We start from the raw sequence: 22,300 nt of genomic DNA, 5'->3' as shown, positions 1-22,300 counted from the left end.
CCTAGGTTCGAGTCCCGCTCTAAGCTCAAAAGCTCTTTACTCATATTATTATTATCTCACCGTAAGGTATGAAATGAGTACCTAGCCTTTAACAACGTTATTATTGTCGGGAAATAATGTAATATCGCCTAACAGACCTCATGTCCCGTTCTACATGTTAGGTGTTACTGTTGGCTAGGGATTCCGCGTAATGCTCTTTGAGCACGTTTAGTGGATATTGCGCTATATAAAAGCTCTAGTTTATCAGTATTACTAGATGTTACTTTTAGCAACACTACTTGGTCATTGTGTACCCAAAATTTAGTAAAAATAGAAATTTTGGATTCCAAGCCAATGGCAACAATTCAGATATAGGCTACATTGGGCTTTTTTTTATATATAGAGCAATATCCACTAAACGTGCTCAAAGCTCTATACAACGGGTCCCAAGCCAACAGCAGCACTTAACATGGAGGACGAGATATGACGCTTGTTAGCCGATATTACATTTATTTTTTACCGGACAGATACAATGCTGTTAACGGCTAGGTACTCACTTTACACCTGAGTACGGTGAGATAATTTTAGTAAAGAGCCTTTTCCAAGGACTCAACCAAACGCCTCTCGGGACTTGAACCCAGCACCCTCCGATCCGAAGGCGAGTGCCATACGACTAGACGTCTGTGAGACGCTATTACAATATTTCTTTTCCTAGAGAGGCAACATTACCCGAGTGCGGTGAGAGAAAGTAAGTAAAGAGCCTTTTCCAAAGACATAACTTTGCGCCGCCCAGAGCGAAACTCGAACAAAAGGTCAGAAGTGAGAAGGTGAGTGTCGTACCACAAAGCCACAAAACCACAAAGTCGTACGCTGACTTGAATTTTGCCGGGGTTTTTTTTTCACTTCAGCTTTCACGAGAATTGTATCTAGATCTAGCTAGTTTCTACTGTTTCCGTTCTTTTTGTTTCATTCGACTTAGTTATTATGACAGCCGCTACCAGTTCCTTTTGCGTTCAATGTTTTTGTGGCTTCTTATCTTGTTGATATAATCTTTTAGATTGAAAGTTGCCCTCTCTAAAGTTACAGTTACGGGGTTGCGAGCTGTGAGTTTGTGAGTTACATTTCCAACATGATTATCTATATGTGTGATTTCTTTTTAATTCTGCTTCTTCATTTTCTGCTTTTTTGTTGTTGTTGCGTCCAAGGTCCGTTTTGATGATCGCGGACTAGCGCGTAGTCTTGAAAAAAAATAGATTTTTGTGAGCCGGCCAAGCAAGTCCCAGACTAAAATCACCGCACCTTCGGACTAAGTTTGGCCAAGTTTTAGTCATTAATTTGCTACGGCCGAACTTCAAGTTTAGTCTGAGACTAGTTACTAGGATACATCATAGCATCGACAAGATAACAACTATTTTTAGATTGAGAGAGCTTCGATCCGGAAGGAAAATACGTTGGTTACGAATGACAGAGGCAAAAAGTGTCCTGTTGTTATTGACACTTGCTTTAGAAAACTGTAAGATAAGTGCAGATTGTCGAAAGTACATATTTTTTTTGAGTAAAAATTATTTTTCTAAAAACCCGAATCGAATCGGGCTTGCGAGTTGCGATTGAATGGAGACTCGAAGTCGAAGGGTTGGCTTCAAAGAACAACCGATAAAAACGATTAGAATTTATAGTGGAACCAAAAGTTATTATGCTAGTATTGCGAGTAACTGAAATAATCTGATTCATCAGAACACACTTTTTGTTTGTTTTTTTTTTTTTTTTGTTTTTCTTTGTTTGTTTGTTTGTTTGTTTTTTTGTTGGTTTTTTGTGTTTGTTTGTTTTTTTGTTTTTTTTGTTCAACTTGTTCACGTTTCAATGAAACTTTCATTGGCCTAAGTATAGAATCGACTATGGACATCATTGTAGTCTGATCAGTCGGCTGTCAATATCATGTGACTTGATCCATCATGGCAAAAGTAAGCTAATTTCCTCTTTGGAAATCTTTTACGTTGAAAGTATGAAGGCTACCATCGAGAACTAGAGAGCTTGATGTCACCAGCAGAGTAGTAAAGAACTAGAACTAGACGCTTACATAAAATTGGGCCCAGGAACTCAACTGTCTTTCGATCGCGACAACAGATGTTTCCGCTTCTCAGCTAAGTTGTCTAGGGATTTCGCCTTTTTTCTCTCTTCGGTGTGTCGCAAGATCTCCGGAGTAGACATCGTCAACGAGCTCTTTAATAAACTGGTCTCTAATCCTTTTCGATCCTGGTCAGATCAACCCTTCTTCCTAAATACGTCGTGATTATACCACTGCGTTTTCTCTGTTTTCTGGCATGAAACATTAAAAAAGTCTTTTGGTAACCATCCTCTGTTAGGTCATACCTTATGATAGCCCTTTGAATCTGTTGATGAACGTCTCCAAAGCAACCCGATGCACGTCCAGATATTAACGTTCATAGATATAGATTGACCATGAGGAATTGCGCACTGACGCCTCTCGATTATTCTTTCAAAACGGTTTAACCAGTTATCAAGATCGTCTTTTTCGTTAACAAATGGTGGAATCTGTATTACTTTTAATACGGATAAAGCAGAGATGCAAACTTTTTTCACAACAGAGACCAATCTGGTTTTTAAAAATGGTGTTGTTTCAGAATAGCCTACTACTGGTTGAGCAACCTTTCCTCTCTATATTTATATTATCGGTCTACAGAAAAAGAAACATATTTTGCAGACACTTAGGACACCACTAAATGCTTGTTAAGGACTATCACACAGGTGACAATTTAGTCTTTAAAAATGGTGGATTTTGATTCGTTTGTCCAATATCTCTGGCTTTCAAAACATTCTTGTCCGTCAATGCGAAACTGTTCGATACGAGCGTGCTTCATCCTTAAAATAATAGAAACCATATGTGAACTTTCTAACCCAGAATTTGACATAAAATAGAGATGGTGCCTTGTTCATAATGTGACTCTCATTTCCTCAAAAGAATTAGAAGGTCTTTTTCTTTTTAGGAATAAATATTAAATTCCATAAAGCCCTTCCTGTTTGTTGCCCCTTATATTAATGCTGTGTCATTGAGTGAACAAATTAACATTATTTTGTTAAAACGTCTGTCTATCCATTGCACTTAAATAACCCCTGATAATTTCCAGAAAACTGAAACGTTCCACGTTTACTAGCTAACACATAATACTCGACTTGGTTACTATTGAAATTTCAAATGTCTAGAACAATCTCGTCACACTGTAGGTAATAATAATATTATGACTGACCCTGTTGGTTAACATAATTCATAAAAGACTGTTGCCACCAGAGAGTTGCACATTTTACAGATATATTTGTTTTATCCCACCAGCTAATAGTAATCTAGTATGCGAAGAAACCCGAATAAGATGGTTCATTATCTAATGAAAAGATGATATCGCATCACATGACATTGTGTAGACTGTATAAAAGTTGGTAAGGCAGGTCTACAGGATCAATCAAATAACTAGTAACATCAGCACGCCTTTGCTGTTGGATAAAAATGCTTTTAGTTTGATTTGTTACACTTCAAACACTCAATTTTTAGCATCTAACATTGTAACTAACGTGACCTCGATAAAATACGATAAGAAATGTTTTCTTAAACTTGAATATTAACAATGAGTGCATTGCTAACTGAAGCAGCAATCACATTTAAACCAACACAGAAAAATCCCTCACGATTTCCTCCCAAACAAATCAGTGATTGACATCTCTTGATTCTTCGTCTATGATTTGAAAAAGGGTACCTCTTATTTAATCCAAAGAACACACTTATAGACACTACCATGTTTAAAAATAGCCCTATTGGACGTATAGAAAACATACAGCAACGGCTTCTGTGGACCACAATTTAGAATTTCTTTTCACGCGTTAGTATCACATTGACATGTATCTTTATCGGATAAAAATCGGACATAATTCTTTGAATATTCCTGGCAGACGTTACATATTATGGCCCTGTGTCTAATTCGAGTTTGATAAAAACAGGGAAAAATCACTTGCACATTATTTTTGCACATTATTCTGTATTTATTTTAATGATAGACAAGGAGTGAAAATTTCCTGATAGTAATTATGACCGTGAGTGAAAATCTATCCGCTTATTTAGACTAGGGAAACTACATCTTGTTCAACCGAAGGATTCAATATTAGTATTAGTCAACTTTTGCTATCTCTTCTACCCACTACCCTAAATCCATTGGCCTTACTTTAAAATGAAAACATTTGGTTTTGTCTCAACCATACATAGAGTTTTTTTTTGCAGGTAGGGATACAATCAGATTATTTTCATTAATTTAATATATCATGATTTTCTTTGTCTCACTTGTAAATTATCGTTTCATTATGTTAGTGGTAAGTATAAGCCTACGTAGCGGTAAGTATAAGCCTACGTAGCGGTAAGTATAAGCCTACGTAGCGGTAAGTATAAGCCTACGTAGCGGTAAGTATAAGCCTACGTAGCGGTAAGTATAAGCCTACGTAGCGGTAAGTATAAGCCTACGTAGCGGTAAGTATAAGCCTACGTGTACTTTTGATTTGAGCTTCTTCATCTTGGCAGGAAAGATGTTCCTAAGCATAGTTGGCATTTTAATGTTGTGTAAGATAAATTAACAAATTCGTTGCTCTTGAGGAATGCATGTAATCTGATTTAACAGATCCCCTTTGTCTTACGTTTTCTCGATTCTTGTAAACAAACTCCAGAACTATGGTACTTTTTATATCACATTCTCCTGTTTCTTCGTTTCATAGGTTTTCGAATTGCCAAAGCACCATAAAACTAAAAAATACAAGATAGCAAGGACTTACGTTTATTTTGTAGGTCATTATGAATTTTAAAAATCCTACATACATGTATTATTTTTCAAACAAACATTTATACAGTGCAATATCCACTAAACGCGCTCACAAGCGCTTTACAAGGAGTCCCAAGCCAACAGCAACATTTAACAGGCAGGACGAGATATGACGCCAGTTAGACGATAGCACAATAATTTTCCGACGGAAAGAACGCCATTAACGGCAAGGTACTCATTTTACACTTGACTACGGTGAGATAATGTGAGTAAAGAGCCTTTTCTTAGGACTCAACTATGAGCTGCTCAGAACGGGAGACTCAAACCAAGGACCTTCCGATCCGAAGGCGAGTGCCATACCACAAGACCACATGGCCACTACCAGTATCGGGGCGAAATGTCCAAGTACTTACACCTGAGTATCCGGGTTCGAGTCCCTCTGTGGACATCCTGATTTTCCCTTGTTCAACACATTTAGCTTTCATTGCTCATTTTGAACTGCGCTGTGACTGACTCATAAGTCATCCCAGTCTGTTAAAATTCTCAAGATATGCCTTAAACTTAAAGAAAATGTCCAGTGTGGATGAATAAAGGGCTGTATTTATTTGTATATATTATGTAAGACGTACAAACATGTCTCTTTCCACAACCGTGTCGGATTTAGATATACTTCCACCAACGTCTCCGATTTGAATAAAGATCTGAACAAGTGTGTATAAAAGGTGCCAGACAAAGCAAGATAGGAAAACACAAGTAAAAACCATCTTAAAAAATCAGTATACATCGACTGGGGATCGAACCCCAGACCTGATTACCGGTCAGACGTGCTACCATTACACGAAAGAATTCTGTTTCACACCGACACCATTTTTTTAATGGCGTGCACCAAATTATATTATGAGTCCAGATCATTGTTTCAAATTCGCTTTATTCTGTCGTTTTGCTGAATCGTTACCACGCCAAACTACTTTTTTCATAATTTACAAAGAGTAGTTTCCGTCAGGTTGAAAGAGACCCATCTACCCAATTACTACCAGGAATATAGTGCTACATATAATACTAATCAAAATTTCTATAACAAATTGTTAGAACGCTGAATTCCTGAAAGTAGAATAGAACAGCATTTGATTATAAGATTTGCTCATTAATCCTCGTTAATTTTTATCGCACATGTACGTCTAGTGAATATCACACACCTGCATCTACCCCTCCACTAACAATAACCCCGCCTTACTTGCATACACACACAAACACACACACACACACACACACACACACACACACGCACGCGCGCGCTCAACCAATATCCATAGTGATTAAAAATGTTGTATGTAGGCTAGGGAATGATATTCTGAATAAAGCATCAGTGTCGGGGTTAAAATAATCGCGTTTCTCAGAAAATCTACAGCAAAACAAAAACAAAAGATTAAGACATAGATGTAATTCCCACTATTCATCTCTCAGGGGAATTTTTCTCCAGGGTATTCTAAGCGAAGAGTTGAATAACAACGCAGGGGTCAGTCGCAGGACAGCACTGCAAATCAAAATGAGTGAGGGCCACAGAGTGCGACGACTGGGATTCAACTTGATTTATTTTTGGGTACGAAGCAAAGACAAACTCGTAGTGTCAAGTTGTCCCCTAAATCTGGTTTGAAGACTTCCCGATTATCTGGATTGGAAATTATTACAAATAAGGCAGAGAAGTCGTGACATCACACCTTCCTCTCTTCCGGTTCATAACTCATTTAAAATGTGCATACTACAATCCTTCTGAGTGAATAGTGAACACCGAATCGGTTAAATATTGAATCCTAAGGTGGCATAACTATTTCAAGTAGCAAAATGTATAGGTATATTCTTAGGATTACGGGGTGTAAAAGAACGAGGATGGATTATCTTTAGTGACGACAAGAATTTATTGAAACTAAAAAATTAAATAGAAAATAAGATGCCATCATTCTTAAACCAGAAGATCAGTTGCACAAGATATGTATCCAATCCTCCGGAAGATTGAGTTCACACTTCCAATGAGATTGGAACCAGTATTATCACATCCCTATTAGATTTATGTATTATTACCCATAATATGGCAATGAGCAGATGAAGCCAATAATGTAGCCACAATGTCATCGTCTTCATCTGAGCACAATGATACACAGGGCGGTTGTTTTTTGACCAGTAATACATTTATTTTACAAATTTGGCTTCTGTCGGAATGTAAGGAAGAAATAGCAAAGTGATAAGTTAACCAGCGAATCGCCTTATTCTGGAAAAACTCAAATTAAAAATTTTAGCCAGAAAAATCGTTCTTCAAATTATATCGATCGATTAAAATTACCCCCCCCCCCCCCCCCCCCCCCCCCCCCCCATCATGGCAAAAACTCGCAAACCTCGGACCTCGTGAAGTCCCAGATTTGAGAGTTTAAAACGATCGATTATTCAAGGACTAGTTTTCTGGCCAAATTTTAAATACGTGTCTTTCCAGACCACGGCAGTTATCTGGTTTAGGAGCAGGCACTGAAATAAGATTTTTAATAAAAAATTTATGCCCTTCCGCCACGACATCATAAGATATCGTCGTCTTGGCATTCCACGAAGGAATATAGATGAGTCATCAAACAAGATGTCTGATGTCAACAGGAATAACCCATGTTGTCCAAGTGAGCAAATAGGGGTTTAATAATCTTGCTCAAGGAAAAAAAAAACAAAGTGCCTGAAGAGGGGCTCGAACCCGGGACCTTCTGGGTCACAGTTCAATGCCTTAACCACTTGGCCTCTTCGCCCCCCCCCCCCCCCCCCCCGAAATTAGATAAAGATCAGTAAAAAAAAAAAAAAGAAGGTATGAAACAGTGACAGGCAAATCAGAGAGAAAAATACGATCGAGTCGACGCAGGCTGACATTTGGGATGGTTTTATTATTTCTTGTATTTTATCTCTGCTCTGTATGACGCTGCTTCATATACATTTTTTTCTCATGTCTTTAACTTTAAGGGAGACGTGATTGTGTAAATACAACTTACATGATCAGAGGTCTTGCACTGGTCGGATGTGTTTGAAGTAAATAATCAAATCGATCTACGAGTAGCAGTTGAGCTTTCATATAGAACAATATCCACTAATTGTGATCAAAGCGCTTCAAAACGGGGTCCAAAGCTTACAGCAATACCTAACGTTCAGGACGAGACTTGACACCGGTAAGGCGCTATTACATTATTTATTCAGAAAAGTGAGTGGAGCAGGCACTTATGTTGGTAACAACAAGAGATGAAGTGAGTAGGAAAGTGCCAGAAGACAATAGAGAATAAAAATTTGTCGCGGTGGTGATGGGGGTTTGAACCCGCGACCTTACTGGTACGACAACTCCGCCTGGCCGATGAGAGCGTGACTCTACCGTATGCGCTATCCACGATCACGAGAATGAAATCAAAATTTATAAAGAACAAGAAAAATATTTCCAATTTTGTATTAGACACCGATACCGCCCATTCAGGGAACGGAATATTTCGTGGTATGTGTATGTGTATGTGTGTGTGTGTGTGTGTTTGTTTGTATATGTGTCTGTGTGCGCGAGAGCGAGAGAGAAAGAGAAAGAGAAGGGGTGTGAATCGGTGTGAATACACACACATACATACAATCATACACACACGGACATACACGCACTCACTCTTCTTCTCTCTACTTTTTTTTGTCTGTATCGTCCCTACCTTCACCTTCACGATACATCGCATAATTTGACTATATCTAGCCTTATTGTCCTCAAGTTGACGACCGAAATATACCCTAGAAGTGAGATAATCTACCGCTGGTCGGCGGCCTGCCTGGTCATTTGAATACCGTGTTATTTAACAGGTTTTGACTAGGTTAAAATCACACCTCTCTCCATTTACAAATCAATCTAAGCTAGGTTAACGTGCGACTTGTCAAGCAGCGATATCGTTATATTACAATACGGGGGGAATTTCGTGATCCCGTCAAATTTATTCCAGGTCATAGGTCTATAACTATTCCCTTGCTTTGCCAGGCATTCTTTTTCGCCGACATTCATTCATACCGTGATGAATTTAGTGCCCTATTTGAATTAGGCAAACGGGCAGGATAAGGGCGCCTTATGACTGCTCAAGACAGCAGGTGGGTTAATTTTAATCGACTGAGAGAAACATTCACAAGGTCGTGTTGACCTTTCGTTGTCAGGTCAGCAGACGAAAGCTCTTTAACATGAAGGTGTTGAGGCTAAAAGTGGCCGTGTGATAAGATCTGCTAAATAAACTTTGCTAACTTATTTTTCCCGGCGGCGAGGGAGTCAAGTGGTCAAGTGGTTGTGGTGTTGGCGGGTCTTGAAGAGTGGACACATTGACATAATGTAACAAGTCCAAACGACGATTATCCTATGTCAGACAATCGAAATGAAAGACTATTACTTTTACTAATAAATGATGAGAATTTTATAGATATACTACAGGGGAAATCATTGGAACGTTACGCACCTAAAAGTTGTTTTTTTTTCCATGCAAATCCTAAAAACTATAAATAAATTTATTGTTAGCGACGGCGTCAGTACTAAAATTCTTTTTTACTTTTATTTTTCTTTCAAGTCCTAAAATCTACGAATATGTTAATGACGATTTTAGTACACTATTTAAAAAATAATATCAATGCATTTATTGCATGAAAAAAGTCATTTTATGTTTGAAGCCACGTATACTTAGTTGCAGGTCTGACAATCGAAATTGTTAGTGGCTTGTTGTTATTATGGAAATACGTTCAAACCAATGAAAAGTATTGTCAATTAAAACAATGTTAAATTAAGCCCATCATTTCATTCTGTTTTCAGACCTGCAAATATTTACACGTCGGTTTGAAGCAAGATCATTAGAAACTTGAAAACTGTCAATAATCCGTGACATCTCAAAACTTAATCAGCAATATTCTATTTACCAGTTAACTGCCGTACTCTGCAAAAAATCGTATTTTAAAATTTGGCCAGAAAACTCCTCTTTCAAATATCGATCGATTTATATGACCCTCATCTTGGCGAAAACTCTCAAACCTGGGACTTATCGATTTGATTCTTTATGCGGTAGAAGCAAATAAGCAGCATTAACTCTCTCATGACCGCAACATAACGTAGACAGAATATTCTCAGCTTTAATGTTGATAGAGAGAAATAGAGACTAAAGAACGTTTCTGACTATAATCTCTCTTCCTTGTCTTAATTTTGATATATTATTCATTACTTCTATTAAACACTTGTGTGAGTGAAAGGGGGAGGGGGTCCGTCCTCGGTGGATTTTTAAAACTGAAATATGTGAAAACTATTAATCCATCGTCTTTGTAATTAATAATAGCTGACCTGATCTCAGTTCATTGATGTGTTGTTATGAGTGAATGGAAAGGATTATATTTAGGTAAGAAGGTTTGGGATGGGGGTTATGGGGGGGGGGGGGGGGGTCCGTCCTCGGTGGGTTTTTTTAACTGAAATATGTGAAAACTATTAATCCATCGTCTTTGTAATTAATAATAGCTGACCTGATCTCAGTTCATTGATGCGTTGTTATGAGTGAATGGAAAGGACTATACTCGTATTTAGGTAAGAAGGTTTGGGATGGGGGTTGGGGGGGGGGGGTAGAGGTTATCACGGAGAAAATCCGGCTTAAAATAGGTACCTTCTTTGCCTGAAGATGCTGAGATTCAATATTCCAGTCAAACTTGACAACCACCTGCCTGAGGAGATCACTAACGGAACCGACCAGCTTGCAGGGTAGCCTTTTTTTTTCACAGATTTTTTTTTTCATCCTCCAAGGCCATCTCTACCTATATCACCGAGACCATCAGACTTACACGACGATCATAATATCAGCCAATGCTTCACTGGCCGTAAGGCACAGTATTGTGATAAGTGGAAAACCATTTCCATCTCTTAGGCGCCGTTATGGAATAGAGGAAATGAAATAGGAAAGCAAAATTCACTTTTCCTAGTTCCTATTGGATTTAGAGTAACTTTTATAATATGGTGATTTTAAATATCTATATTGAAGGCATCAAAATCCATAGAAAACTTGAATAACTACAACGGTAGCATAAAGGTAGAATGACTGCAGTTTTGGGAATTCAATTTTGTTTTTGTTTAGGTTTTGCTTTTTTGTTTTTTTTTTTCTATGAATAACTAACTTAGCAATATTGTTGTAGACACACACACACACACACACACACACACACACACACATTACATACATACAGAGAGAGAGAGAGAGAGAGAGAGAGAGAGAGAGACAGACAGAGAGAGAGAGAGAGTGTGTGTGTGTGTGTGTGAGAGAGAGAGAGAGAGAGAGAGAGAGAGAGAGAGAGAGTCTGGATTAAATTCATAAAACTTTCTTGTGCTTCTTTGAGATCTTGTATGGGGCTCGGGTTCTGACTTGTAGGTGGTCCCTGATGAACTCTTTGAGTCACGCTGCTGTGGGCGGGCAGAGTTCTTAGAAAAGCCTCTGAAATCGCATTCTCTCATTGTGAAAAATTTGTGAAATGATTACTTCGCCAATAACAGTAACAGCGTTGTTTTCAGTCATTTAGAAATGAAATATAAAAGAGGAGATGCAACAGCAAGTAGGCATTTGGAGAATATGATGGATGGATGAAAATCACAGATTATGTCAATCTGATTTCCTTAAATTCACATCCATTCTACAAATATAGCACATCACAGTCTCTTAAAACCATATGGGATTTAAACTTCTTGACTGGGATAGTTTTCTTGAGATGCCTTAGTCTTAACTTTCAGTATAATTATTTCTTTAATTTTCAAATGATTTTATGTGGAGTTATTTCTCGTGGTGAGCCAGTCTTTTCCACTCTTTTTGAAATTCTCCATCTACTTGTTGTAAACCAGGTGGACAGGAAGGGCTGCAATCGATTCTTTGATTTTGAGTTTTATCTAAGTCCTATTCTGTCGTGGAGGTATTAAAAACTAACGCGTGTCACGCATTCAGCCTATGGAATATTGCGTCCAACTGTTTACGTCTTTGTTTGGCAATGATACATTTTTGATCTGTCATGTAGGTTTACCCTTAACCCTCTCCTTACCACCTACAGCAAAATCGTCACATTTGTTACGACACAATTTACATTTTTCTTATTCAGATTTATTTTCTACATCACAAACTTTGAAGAATGATCTTTGTTTAATTAATAAGAAGATAAAGTCGTTTTGTAGAGAGCTTGTTTGAGTTTTAAAAATATTTTTTTTTCTCCTGGGTAAGCCTACCATTTTGGGAAAATACTGAAAATGATCGGTAAGGAGAGAGTTAAAATAGCGCGGAATAGCATGTCGGACACTGTTACGTGATAAACGAATGGGACTTTCAGTAGCCTGTGTGGAATATTAACAAAGACAACAGGAATCGAATGCACATTGGCCGCAGCTCGAAATTATCTCTCTTCATACCTCGTGAATGGAAGGTCTAAATGACCTAGGCTTGTCTGATTTGCTCCAGTGGATGGACGAAGGAGAGCCATTATGTCTAGAGCGGTTGCGACAGATACACAAGCCCCTCGTGCAACCCTTAGTTATCATTTGTTTTTATAAAACTATTCGGTCTAGTGAGTATGAGAGTGATATGACCCCTTTATTCTTTATATATATATATATATATATATATATATATATATATATATATATATATATATATATATATATATATATATATATTCTAGCGAAAAAATACTTATCCCTGATTGTCTTGCGATGTTTTGACTCTGATGTTAGGTCAGCAACTTTCTTCCTCTGGTCTCCAGCTGTGGGATGATTGAGCCTTTCTACAACCGGAAAACCACCAGCAAAGCTTCCACCAGCTCATCGTCATCCAACTTGACAGAAATCTTTCCCATGAACATTTATGAGCAACACGCTCAAACAAAGAAAAGCCATTTTCAATATTAATCTATCAAATGACTGACAACTATGGATGAAATAAGGCAATTGTTTCTTGGCCTCCCAAGGTGGCTAGAGAGGTCACTTTTGCCATGTCTTATAAACCCCCTATTTCTGTTTTCCCTGTCCTGGTTGCTCTCTGTCGCTTTTCTGGACTGCAGAGATTGCCGAGGGTTTGCCCTGGGAGGAAGCAGTCAAATGTATAGTACCATTTTCCTTGTCAATCATCTCTCTGTTATGTAATATTATACTTCTTAATTTTCGATGTATTGTGCGTTGTAAGTATTTAAGTGTATCGTTAATGGCGCCATCCTTTCCTTCTTTCTGGATGGGACATAGGTAATGTCAAAATAAGCGTAGTTCTTGACTGGTCTTGGAATCCTATGCTCTCTATTTTTTGAAGTAGTCCCCTTTCTCTTACTTTTTCTTTGCTGCTTTTTACTTCAGATCTACAACTTTGACCATATCGTCTTCTTTTCTACTGCCAAAATGACCTAATAGTTTTGCTAGCGCCGTAAAAGCCTTAAAACCATAGTATCATATGCCATAACATAGCATAACATAACTTTCAGCTGAATTGTGACTGAGACTAAGTGCACGTATTGGGAGGTCTGATAACAGAACGCAAATATGGGCTTTTTCTTTTTACATTGTTGAAATGGAGTATATATTTTGAGCTGGTTTGAGAGTAGTTCCATTACAATAATGATCTCATATCAATTTGGGTCATCAGACCTGCAAAAAAGTGCACATCGGTCTGCTTTATTCTCAGGTCTAAGCCATTCGAAGTCATGATTGTAAAACGCTTAAAGTACATTTAGTGGATATTGCGCTCTATTACTGCTCTAGTATATATATTAAAAACACTTGTAGTTAAGTGTACATGTGGGTTCCCGATAGCTCAGTTGGTAGAGCACTCGCTTCTCAAGCAAAGGGACCGAGATCGATCCCGGGTGCAGTCGAGATTTTTTTTCTGACACCCCCCCCCCCCTGTGCGATAGAGTACCGTTTTATCCAAAGGGTAGCAAGCAATTGCTATTGTCCGTTTCACGTTTCAGAAACCGGGATAAACTCCGGATCCATGGGCCTGGTGGTTCTAAAGGACTACTACTAAGTTCACATGAGTATCTCCACATTGATATTTATTTATTTTAGCAATTTAATGAGTACGTCTCTGATTAGAGACATCATAATTAAAAGATCCACGCTTCGTAGTGAAATCGTCTGCGAGGCTACATTGCCCTGCACTGAATGTATTTCGACCAACAAAGACGATATCGGGTGCTCCGAGTGCAGAACTCGAGGGCAAAAAAAACTAAATGTGACCCTTCGCCTCAAAACGGTATTAAGTCGGGATGCCTAAGATATTGAAAATTGAATTTAAAGCCAGAAATTTCAGACTTGTGTTGAGTTTGTATATTTTATTGAGGAGAATGGACACCATAACTTAGGGTGATAATGCCAATAATTTATAATTTTGACCAGTTTAACATTTAATTCGGCTTTTAAGCATATGGTTCGTTCCAACATAATACCGTTTTGAGACGATGGGTCACAAATGAGAAAAAAATAATAAAAATATAACTTATTATTCGATAGTAGAAATTGGAATTCTGTCTTGATGCTGTTGCTTGTATTGATTAGAGGAGAATAAATAACAAAGCTAGAAGTAGTGCGTTAAAACTTCGAATTAATAATCCTTAGCCAATTAACTGCCGTGCTCTGGAAAAACACATATTGAAACATTTGGCCAGAAAACTAGTCTTTCAAATATCTATAGATTTAAATGACCCTCATCTTAGCAAGAACTCTATAACCTGGGACTTCGCAAATAAATACGTGTTTTTTTCCAGAGCACAGCAATTAACTGGTTAATTATCTTAATTATTTGCTGGATATATTATTTCGTCTGGTCCACCTTGACATAAATTCTCCCGCCTACTTTTAAAGTGTGTGTGTGTTTGGGGGGGGGGGGTTGTATATGGACGGGGGGTGGGGGGGGGGGGTTGTTTGTATGTGGACGGGGGAGGGGGGGGGGACAAAGGACTTTATACTGAGTAAATAATAGTTTGATTTTGTTTTTTTTTTTAGTTTTTGGTTTCTTTTTGTATTTTCCTCCCCCAGACGATCCAGTAAAATACCAAGTAGCCTACGTAAAAAAGGAAAGCGGAAAGTTTCCTAATATTAATGATGCCGTGAATACTATGGATAGAATATCTCCAGCATTTATTACGTCAAAGCCAAAGCAAAGCAAACAAAAACAGTTACTGACGACCGACGATGACAATCGTAAGTAGAACATTTTACGGATTTAAGATTTTTAAAAATAACAATTTTGTCAATGTCTCTTGTTCATGCACCTGTCGCTCACATATTAATGTTCTCAAACTTTACAATTGTTTTCAATTGTTCAAAAATATGACGACAATGCAAAATAAAATGTTAATCGCTGCAAAACGATGGTATGGCAATAACTCATTGCTTTCATTCCTTATTCACAAACTGATAACAAGGTATAAAGGTCAATTTCAAAGAGCGGGCCAAAGTAAGATTTTGATTGAGGCAAAAAAAAATATTATCTAAGGCCGTTAAACGTTACCTATAGAAAACTCGGGGCATTTTGACAAAAAGACAAAGCTCACCTGTAATCCTTGGTCGTAAAACCAGGTCTGTGCTTATAGTCCAGTTTCATGAACAGGGACGTCGTTAAAGCTTTTTTTTTTGTTCTCCACAAACGATGCTATTGGTGTGCTTACCCTGTGCTTATATTTTGCTTTTGCCTCTCTCTCTCTCTCTCTCTCTCTCTCTCTCTCTCTCTCTCTCTCTCTCTCTCTCTCTCTCTCTCTCTCTCTCTCTCTTTGAGAGCCACCTCTATATCTAGGTTAACCAGTTGATTGTTATTAAATTGCATATTTTCTCCTCAAAATTCTAATGTCAGCTGTAAGCGATTGATATTATCCAAATACCAGTCCTACAACAGTTCTTGAACCAGATTTAGACGAGACCAGTTTTACGCTTAGAACTATAAACTTGCCTCAGGTTATATTATCGTTATCCTCCTTATCCAAAGGCAATTAAACTCGACGGTTATTAAACCGTCCTCAAGAATCTAATGAGAGGCATCATGATACCACATTTATTATTAATAAAACGGTTAAAAGAACAAATCAGGCATTGTTAAGAATAACCTTTTAAAATGAAAATCTTTTCATAAATAAATAGCATATGCGCGGAAACAGCTAATTTATAATTAAAGTTAAATTGACTATTTTAGAATCTAGAGAATTTAGAGGGTCACTCAAGCAGGCGTCAAACAGAGAAAGACGCTCGCCATACGTCACACGTTATTTCCTCGCTCTTTTTCTTCCTTCGGTCATTTTCATTCGTCGCCTTACAAGCGAACTAGCTACACGTTTTCAGAATGCTATCATAACATGCAGCTTCTACCACGATTAAAGATCAAAAGGCATATAAAACTCCAGGAACTTGTTTCATAGAGAAATATCCCTGCCTGGTCAAAATAATTATGTCCGTTTAGGCCACGAACGCTTTTTACAATGTTTTTATTTGATCAATTACTTAGGGTCGTAAGATTTTACACTGTAAGCCCACAAATCATCCGTGTTTAAGGTAACTTTTTCTTTATGACAAGAATTTTCAACTTCTTAAGTTATGTACCATATGGCATGTGGAATATAATTTCTTTGCTGTATGGCAGACTTATGATCTAATAATATGTTCAACAAGCTAGGAACGGCGAGCGACGTATGACGTACGACAAGCGTCTTTTTTCCCCACACCTATCTTCCATGACATCGAAGCAATACTTCGGCAAAATGAAAATAATAAAAGCATTGCAATTTCATGAGCATCCAAAGAAATCTATCATTTTATGTTATTGTATTATACAAAATGAAGTCATTGATTTTCTACAAAATGGTAAAGTACTATAATTTGTGTTTTATTTACACGTCTCATAATTATTATTCCCTTTTGTTTGCATTTCCTCAAAGATGGACTCTCTCATCCAGACAGTCTTCATATCAATATTTATCTTTGGGGTTCAAGCTCTGGAAAATGAATTAAATAACGAGTACATAAAGGTGAGAGTTAGCTTGAAAACTACAATAACAAATTACCCTATTATTAGCTTTTCTAATTGTGTTCAATAACATTTCATGATTTGTGTGCTTTTTTAAATATTTTACACCCACCAACGTCCCCTAGCAGGAGACGATATGCACACACCTTAGGGAAAACTTTTTAATGTTGGGGGTTTTAGTCTAAATTTTAATTCTTTAGAAACGACGAGTCATGTAGATGAAAAATTAAACTGGTTAAAAGTCAAGCGATGACATTATGATATTATAATTAAAAAGTACAATGCACTCAAAATGCATTGATTTCACTCCAGGTTCGCTTTACCGCTATCTCTGCAGTGGTTCTGGTTCGAATTCCCTTGAAGGTGGCGCAAAGTTGAGTCCTTGGAATAATTGCAAATGTAAATTGAGTACCTGGCCAGAAACAGTCTTGTCTTTGCGCGGGCGGGGGGGGGGGGGGTATAGCCATTCATTGGCGTCATGTTTCGTCCCTCGTGCAAGGTGTAAAAAAGCGCTTTGAGCATATTACGTGGATACAGCGCTATATAAAAAGTTGAAGGTACAATTCTAAGCGTTACTCTACATTTTTCAATGTGAGTTTTTAAAAACTTTTATATAGCGCAATATCTACTAAATGTACTCAAAGCGCTTTACAAAGGGTTTCTGACCAACAGCAACACGTAACATGTAGAACGAGACATGACGCCTGCTAAGCGATATTACAATTTTTTTTAGACAGAGACAACGCTGTTAACAACCAGGTACTCATTGTACACCCGAGTATGGAGATAGAACGTGAGTAAAGAGCTTATTTCCAAGGACACAACTATTACCCGAGCGAGGCTCGAACTCAGTACCTTCCGATCCGAAAACAAGTGTCATACCACAAGACCACGTAGCCCCACAATGAGAATTAGTGCCTATAAAAATTGAATGTTCAAATAATATACCGAAGGACAAAATCAAACATGTAACAATTGAGGTAGGTGACATCATTTTAAAATGTAAAACCTTGTCTCGTTACTCTCATAAACGATTCAATTCAAAAGAATTGGGCGAACGCTTTAACTTTAAATTCAAATTCAAATTAAATCGTCTTGTCAAAAACGAAAACCTGCACAGTGCGTGGGTCAAACCTTTAAACACTCTATGAAAATGAGGACAAAGTCATCAAAAGTCGATAATATTTAACAAATAACATCAAAATCTACTTTGATTATTTAATTTATCAATATAATCAAATTCTGAATCTATTAATTGTGAGTGAAAGAAAGGTTCATGTTACCCAATAAACACATAGATATGACCAATTCAATTCAATGGTTTATTTTAGGCAATTGTCAATATGAACACATTTACATAGAATTTCCAATCAATACAGTTAAAAGCAATACTTAACCAAGGAAACTAACAAGAACAATTAAGTAAATAAATAAATAAATAAATCGATAAGTAAATGTTTATTTATAATAAATAAATAAATAGATAGATATATAAGTGAATAAATAAATAATCCTAACTTGACCATGCGGGCACCATAATATATAACACAAGCAAATCGTTTTTCAGAAAAAATATATTATATAATATTAATCATCAATCCAAATTTAAGTATATAAATGAGTACCATGCAAAACAAAATTCATCCACATTACAAGAACGAACCTAGACCATCCATCAATCACAATTTGAGTATATAAATGGGTTCCAGGCAAAAATAAAATCCATCCACATTATAAGAACCAAACTATATACCAATAAATCAGCAATCAATCACAATATTCAAATATATAAATGAGTACCAGGTTTGTTTGTTTTTAACTCAAATTCAAATAATAATAATATGGATACAAATAATTCAACGAACACTAACATTGAAAAATAGGTCATCGAGGACAGACTATGAAAGAATAAACATTTCTAGAGGGGAAAAACAAAAGAAAAACATCTCGACCTCCAGTCCACAGCATTGTCTTCTCATGAAACATACCACTCTTCTGTCGCACTCTGGAAAAAAAAACGTTTTTTGAAATTTTGACCAGATCGATATTGGAAGGACGAGTTGATCTGTAATTTGAAGGATGAGTTTTCTAGTCTAAATTTTGAATACCTACATGTATTTTTTGTTTTGTTATTTTATTTTTTTAGAGTACGGCAAACTTGTGATTCGCTCTTTTTATGCGATTTCTGATACAACTGCAGTGGCGGGAGCTTTTGTCCTGCTTTCTGCTCTACACTGAAAACATTAGCAGATCTCCGACGAAGAGAGTGCTAAAGCACTTTATCCTTCGCCCATTCTAGGACTGCCGATCAACGATTCTATGTGGACGGAATGCCATTGACACAACAATAAGATAAGACTTCTTACCACTGTTGTCGATTGTTTGGTTGAATCATTATTTTTGTTTTCATTGTTTTCCAAGTAAAGAGCTGAGAATTTGCCTAATGACCTGCGACAATATCCACGTCTTCGTCCATTGTGGATTCACAAGGCCTCTAACCTTTGGCTGTTGTTCAATGTGTTTCCTCGTGTATATTTGAAATTCCAGTCACTGATATGCGATGACAATGAAACAGTTATATTTCTTTTCTCTGACAATAGGATTCAATAGTCTGATGTCACGTCCCCCAGCAACGAGCAGCTTGGTTCTAAACAAAGAAAATCGGTACTTTTTATTCTTCATGCTGGCTAGAACATTTTCACATGCCATCTGATCAGAATGTATAAAAGTCAAAACATGATCATATTTATAATGTTTTTCTCCTCTGGATACACTTTTACTTTCGTCGGAGAAGTATTTCATGAGGTCGTCCGTCATTGTTTCTATAGTTTAGAACCAATTACTAAGGTACTATGCGTCATTACGAGGGAAGTGTCTGTTGAAGACTGTTGACGCCCATTCCAGTCACTGAAATGCGATGACAATGAAATAGTAATTTTTTATTTCTCTGACAATAATTCCATTAAAGTGGTATCCTAACATTTTCGTGACGCCTTCATTTGTCAAATGTCCGACATTCGTCATGAGCACAAATCATTGTCAGTGGTACTTACACTTGGTTGGGTTTTTTTTAGTTCTTCGAGGATTACTGAACTGTCGTGCCTTTTTATAAAAACAGCTGGATTGTTTAAGAAATAATAGCCTTTCTCCGAAATGAATGCATACAAACTTGACCCATGTCTCGTTGTTCGACTATTGATACGTTTAGGTAAAATAATCACAACATCCGCTAGTCGGATAAAACGTACACTGAACTATGCGTTCGGTTATTGTTCGGTTAGGCAAATGAAAACGAGAGGGTGCACTCAGTTTGCTATGATGAAAAGAGAGACCGACTGAAATGAAAGGTCAATTGAGAGCAACTTGAGCCTGAAACAAAAATGAATGCACTCAGTTTACAACCTAAGATCTATTATTCTACCCCTTTGATTTTTGGGAAAACACGATTTTTCTTTAGGAGAAACGATATTGACTTCACTCAGCTCTTTGTTATTGTTTTTAGACAGCCAATTTAATGATTAGTTCTCACTTATTTTTATTAATCAGACTATAAACGCTTAAGGCTACACATAGTTTTGTGTGTTGGTACGTTATATCCGGCTGGCGGATGTGAGTAGTTTACATAAACGCATAGTATCAGTAACGTCATAACAAAACTGTTACTAGGAGTCCCGTTAACATTTGTAAACAAAAACAAACAAACAAACAACAAAAACTTAGCAGTTCAATTTTTTTTTAACCTCATGTATCCGGTTTTACTAAATAATCGATTTTGATCTTAATGATATCCTGCCATGACCACGATGATAATTCATAAGGTCAAGTTCAAGGTCAAATCTTGACATTGGAGAACTCGTGGGTGTGAGAAAAAAAACAACATATTTTGATATTAAAAAAAAAACTATTCTGGGCGAGATCATTGGAATGGTTATGTGGTATGTTTCTCGCTTTCGGATAGGAAGATTCTGTCGCGCGGCGCATAGTTGAGTCCTTGAAAAAGGAACTTTATCCACAGGTGTAAAAGGAGTCCGTCGCCTCTAACAGCGTTGTCTTTGTAGGGAAAAAATATTGGAACATCGCCTAACTGTTGGCCAGAGACCCTTTACAAAGCGCTTTGAGCACGTTTAGTGGATATTGAGCAATATAAAACAGTTCAAGAATTTTAAAATAATAAAAGTATTCTTGAACTCCTCCTGCCTTTGAAATATCTAACTCGTCCTCAACGCGCGTCCTGATGCAGCATTGGGAACTCGTCCGACATTACTAACGCAAGAGTTCAATAATTTTATAGTTTACGCTAACAATAAATGTGCGTAGATAGGTCACTTTCAAAACGCATTAAGTCCCATTTTCATCATTGAAAGAAAATGCAATTTTTAGTCATATATTTATTGACTTAAAGAGGAAAATACTTGTTTGTTTGTCTCATACCCTGAGTGTTTTGAAACTCCAAATGTTCTCTGATGATTCTATGGAGTCCAAACGATAGCTTGAGATTGATAACTCATTTTCTATCAGGATGTGACTTAGAACAATGGGCATTGAATCTCAGAGGTGACCATCCTCGTATTAATTTGATATAAAAGCTGTGATTATATTTATATTCAAAAGTTGCTAGTAGATCCCAAAGCAATGATGCGGGTGAAAATTTGTGGGTAGCGTTTTTTTAGCAAATTGAATATTTCAGCCGTCTATTGTTTACAAACTGACGCAAACTTTTAATTCATCTTGCCTGAACTCATGTTGTTAAATTAATTGTTGTCGATTTTAATAGCATAGCTGGGATGACCATAATTTTTTCATCACATACCACTTAGTGAGACAAAGAGAAACAAATAGTTGTTGAAGTAATATCGTATTTTACTAGTTAAATAACATAAACAAAAGAAATATTCATACGCTGACAATTTTTGACACTTTGGATAAAAAGACAAAAAAAACGAAATTCCCAAAATTCTATTTCAAGAAATTCCAATTTTTTTTTCGAAGAAAAACTTTCGACTTGGACGGATGTGTGTACATCGACGGACAATAAAATACAACATTGCATTCTCTCTTTTTTTCACTTCAATGTTGTTAAATAAAATCGCATTCTTGAAGATAATTATTATCGCCTTTGATATTTTGAAAGTACCTACAATGCATGGGCTTGATGGTGTAGTGGAATATGAGATTGATGCTCGTTAAAACTCGCACCAATACAGGTTTTAATATATATAACTCGTGAAATATAAACCGTATTAAAAGACACTCATTGATTATCTACTATATATCGTGATTTAACCCAAAAAAAAAGAGGATATTTTTAGTTACGACAAAGTGGTCTAAGATGGAAACCACGCAAACTATAAAATTTATATAATGATAATAAAATAAGGTTAGTAGAGCATCAGAGACAGGTGCTCGCGTACACTGACATAACGCCTTTATTTAGTCTCAGTTTTGTGACATTGTTTTATGACAGATTGGGAGTCATTTTGA

The 22,300-nt window shown here is 36.9% G+C and overlaps 1 protein-coding gene across 2 annotated transcripts in view; it reads left to right on the top strand.

Annotated features, from left to right (window-relative positions):
* LOC144964216 (thrombospondin type-1 domain-containing protein 4-like) overlaps window positions 1–22,300 on the top strand; it is a 92,152-nt gene that overhangs the window by 24,464 nt on the left and 45,388 nt on the right. For both annotated transcript variants that reach the window (XM_078898229.1, XM_078898230.1), the window contains exons 2-3: window positions 14,842–15,006; window positions 16,731–16,820. In XM_078898229.1, the coding sequence (XP_078754355.1) occupies window positions 14,998–15,006; window positions 16,731–16,820 (99 nt within the window). In that variant the 5' untranslated portion in view covers window positions 14,842–14,997. The remainder of the gene's footprint in view (window positions 1–14,841; window positions 15,007–16,730; window positions 16,821–22,300) is intronic.

Source organism: Berghia stephanieae, chromosome 2, assembly GCF_034508935.2.
Source record: "Berghia stephanieae isolate SIO BIC M18660-M18661 chromosome 2, UCSD_Bste_1.3, whole genome shotgun sequence".
Classification (NCBI taxonomy): Eukaryota; Metazoa; Mollusca; class Gastropoda; order Nudibranchia; family Aeolidiidae; genus Berghia; species Berghia stephanieae.
Note: the sequence above shows the minus strand (reverse complement) of the source record. Positions and strands in the feature narration are given on the sequence as shown.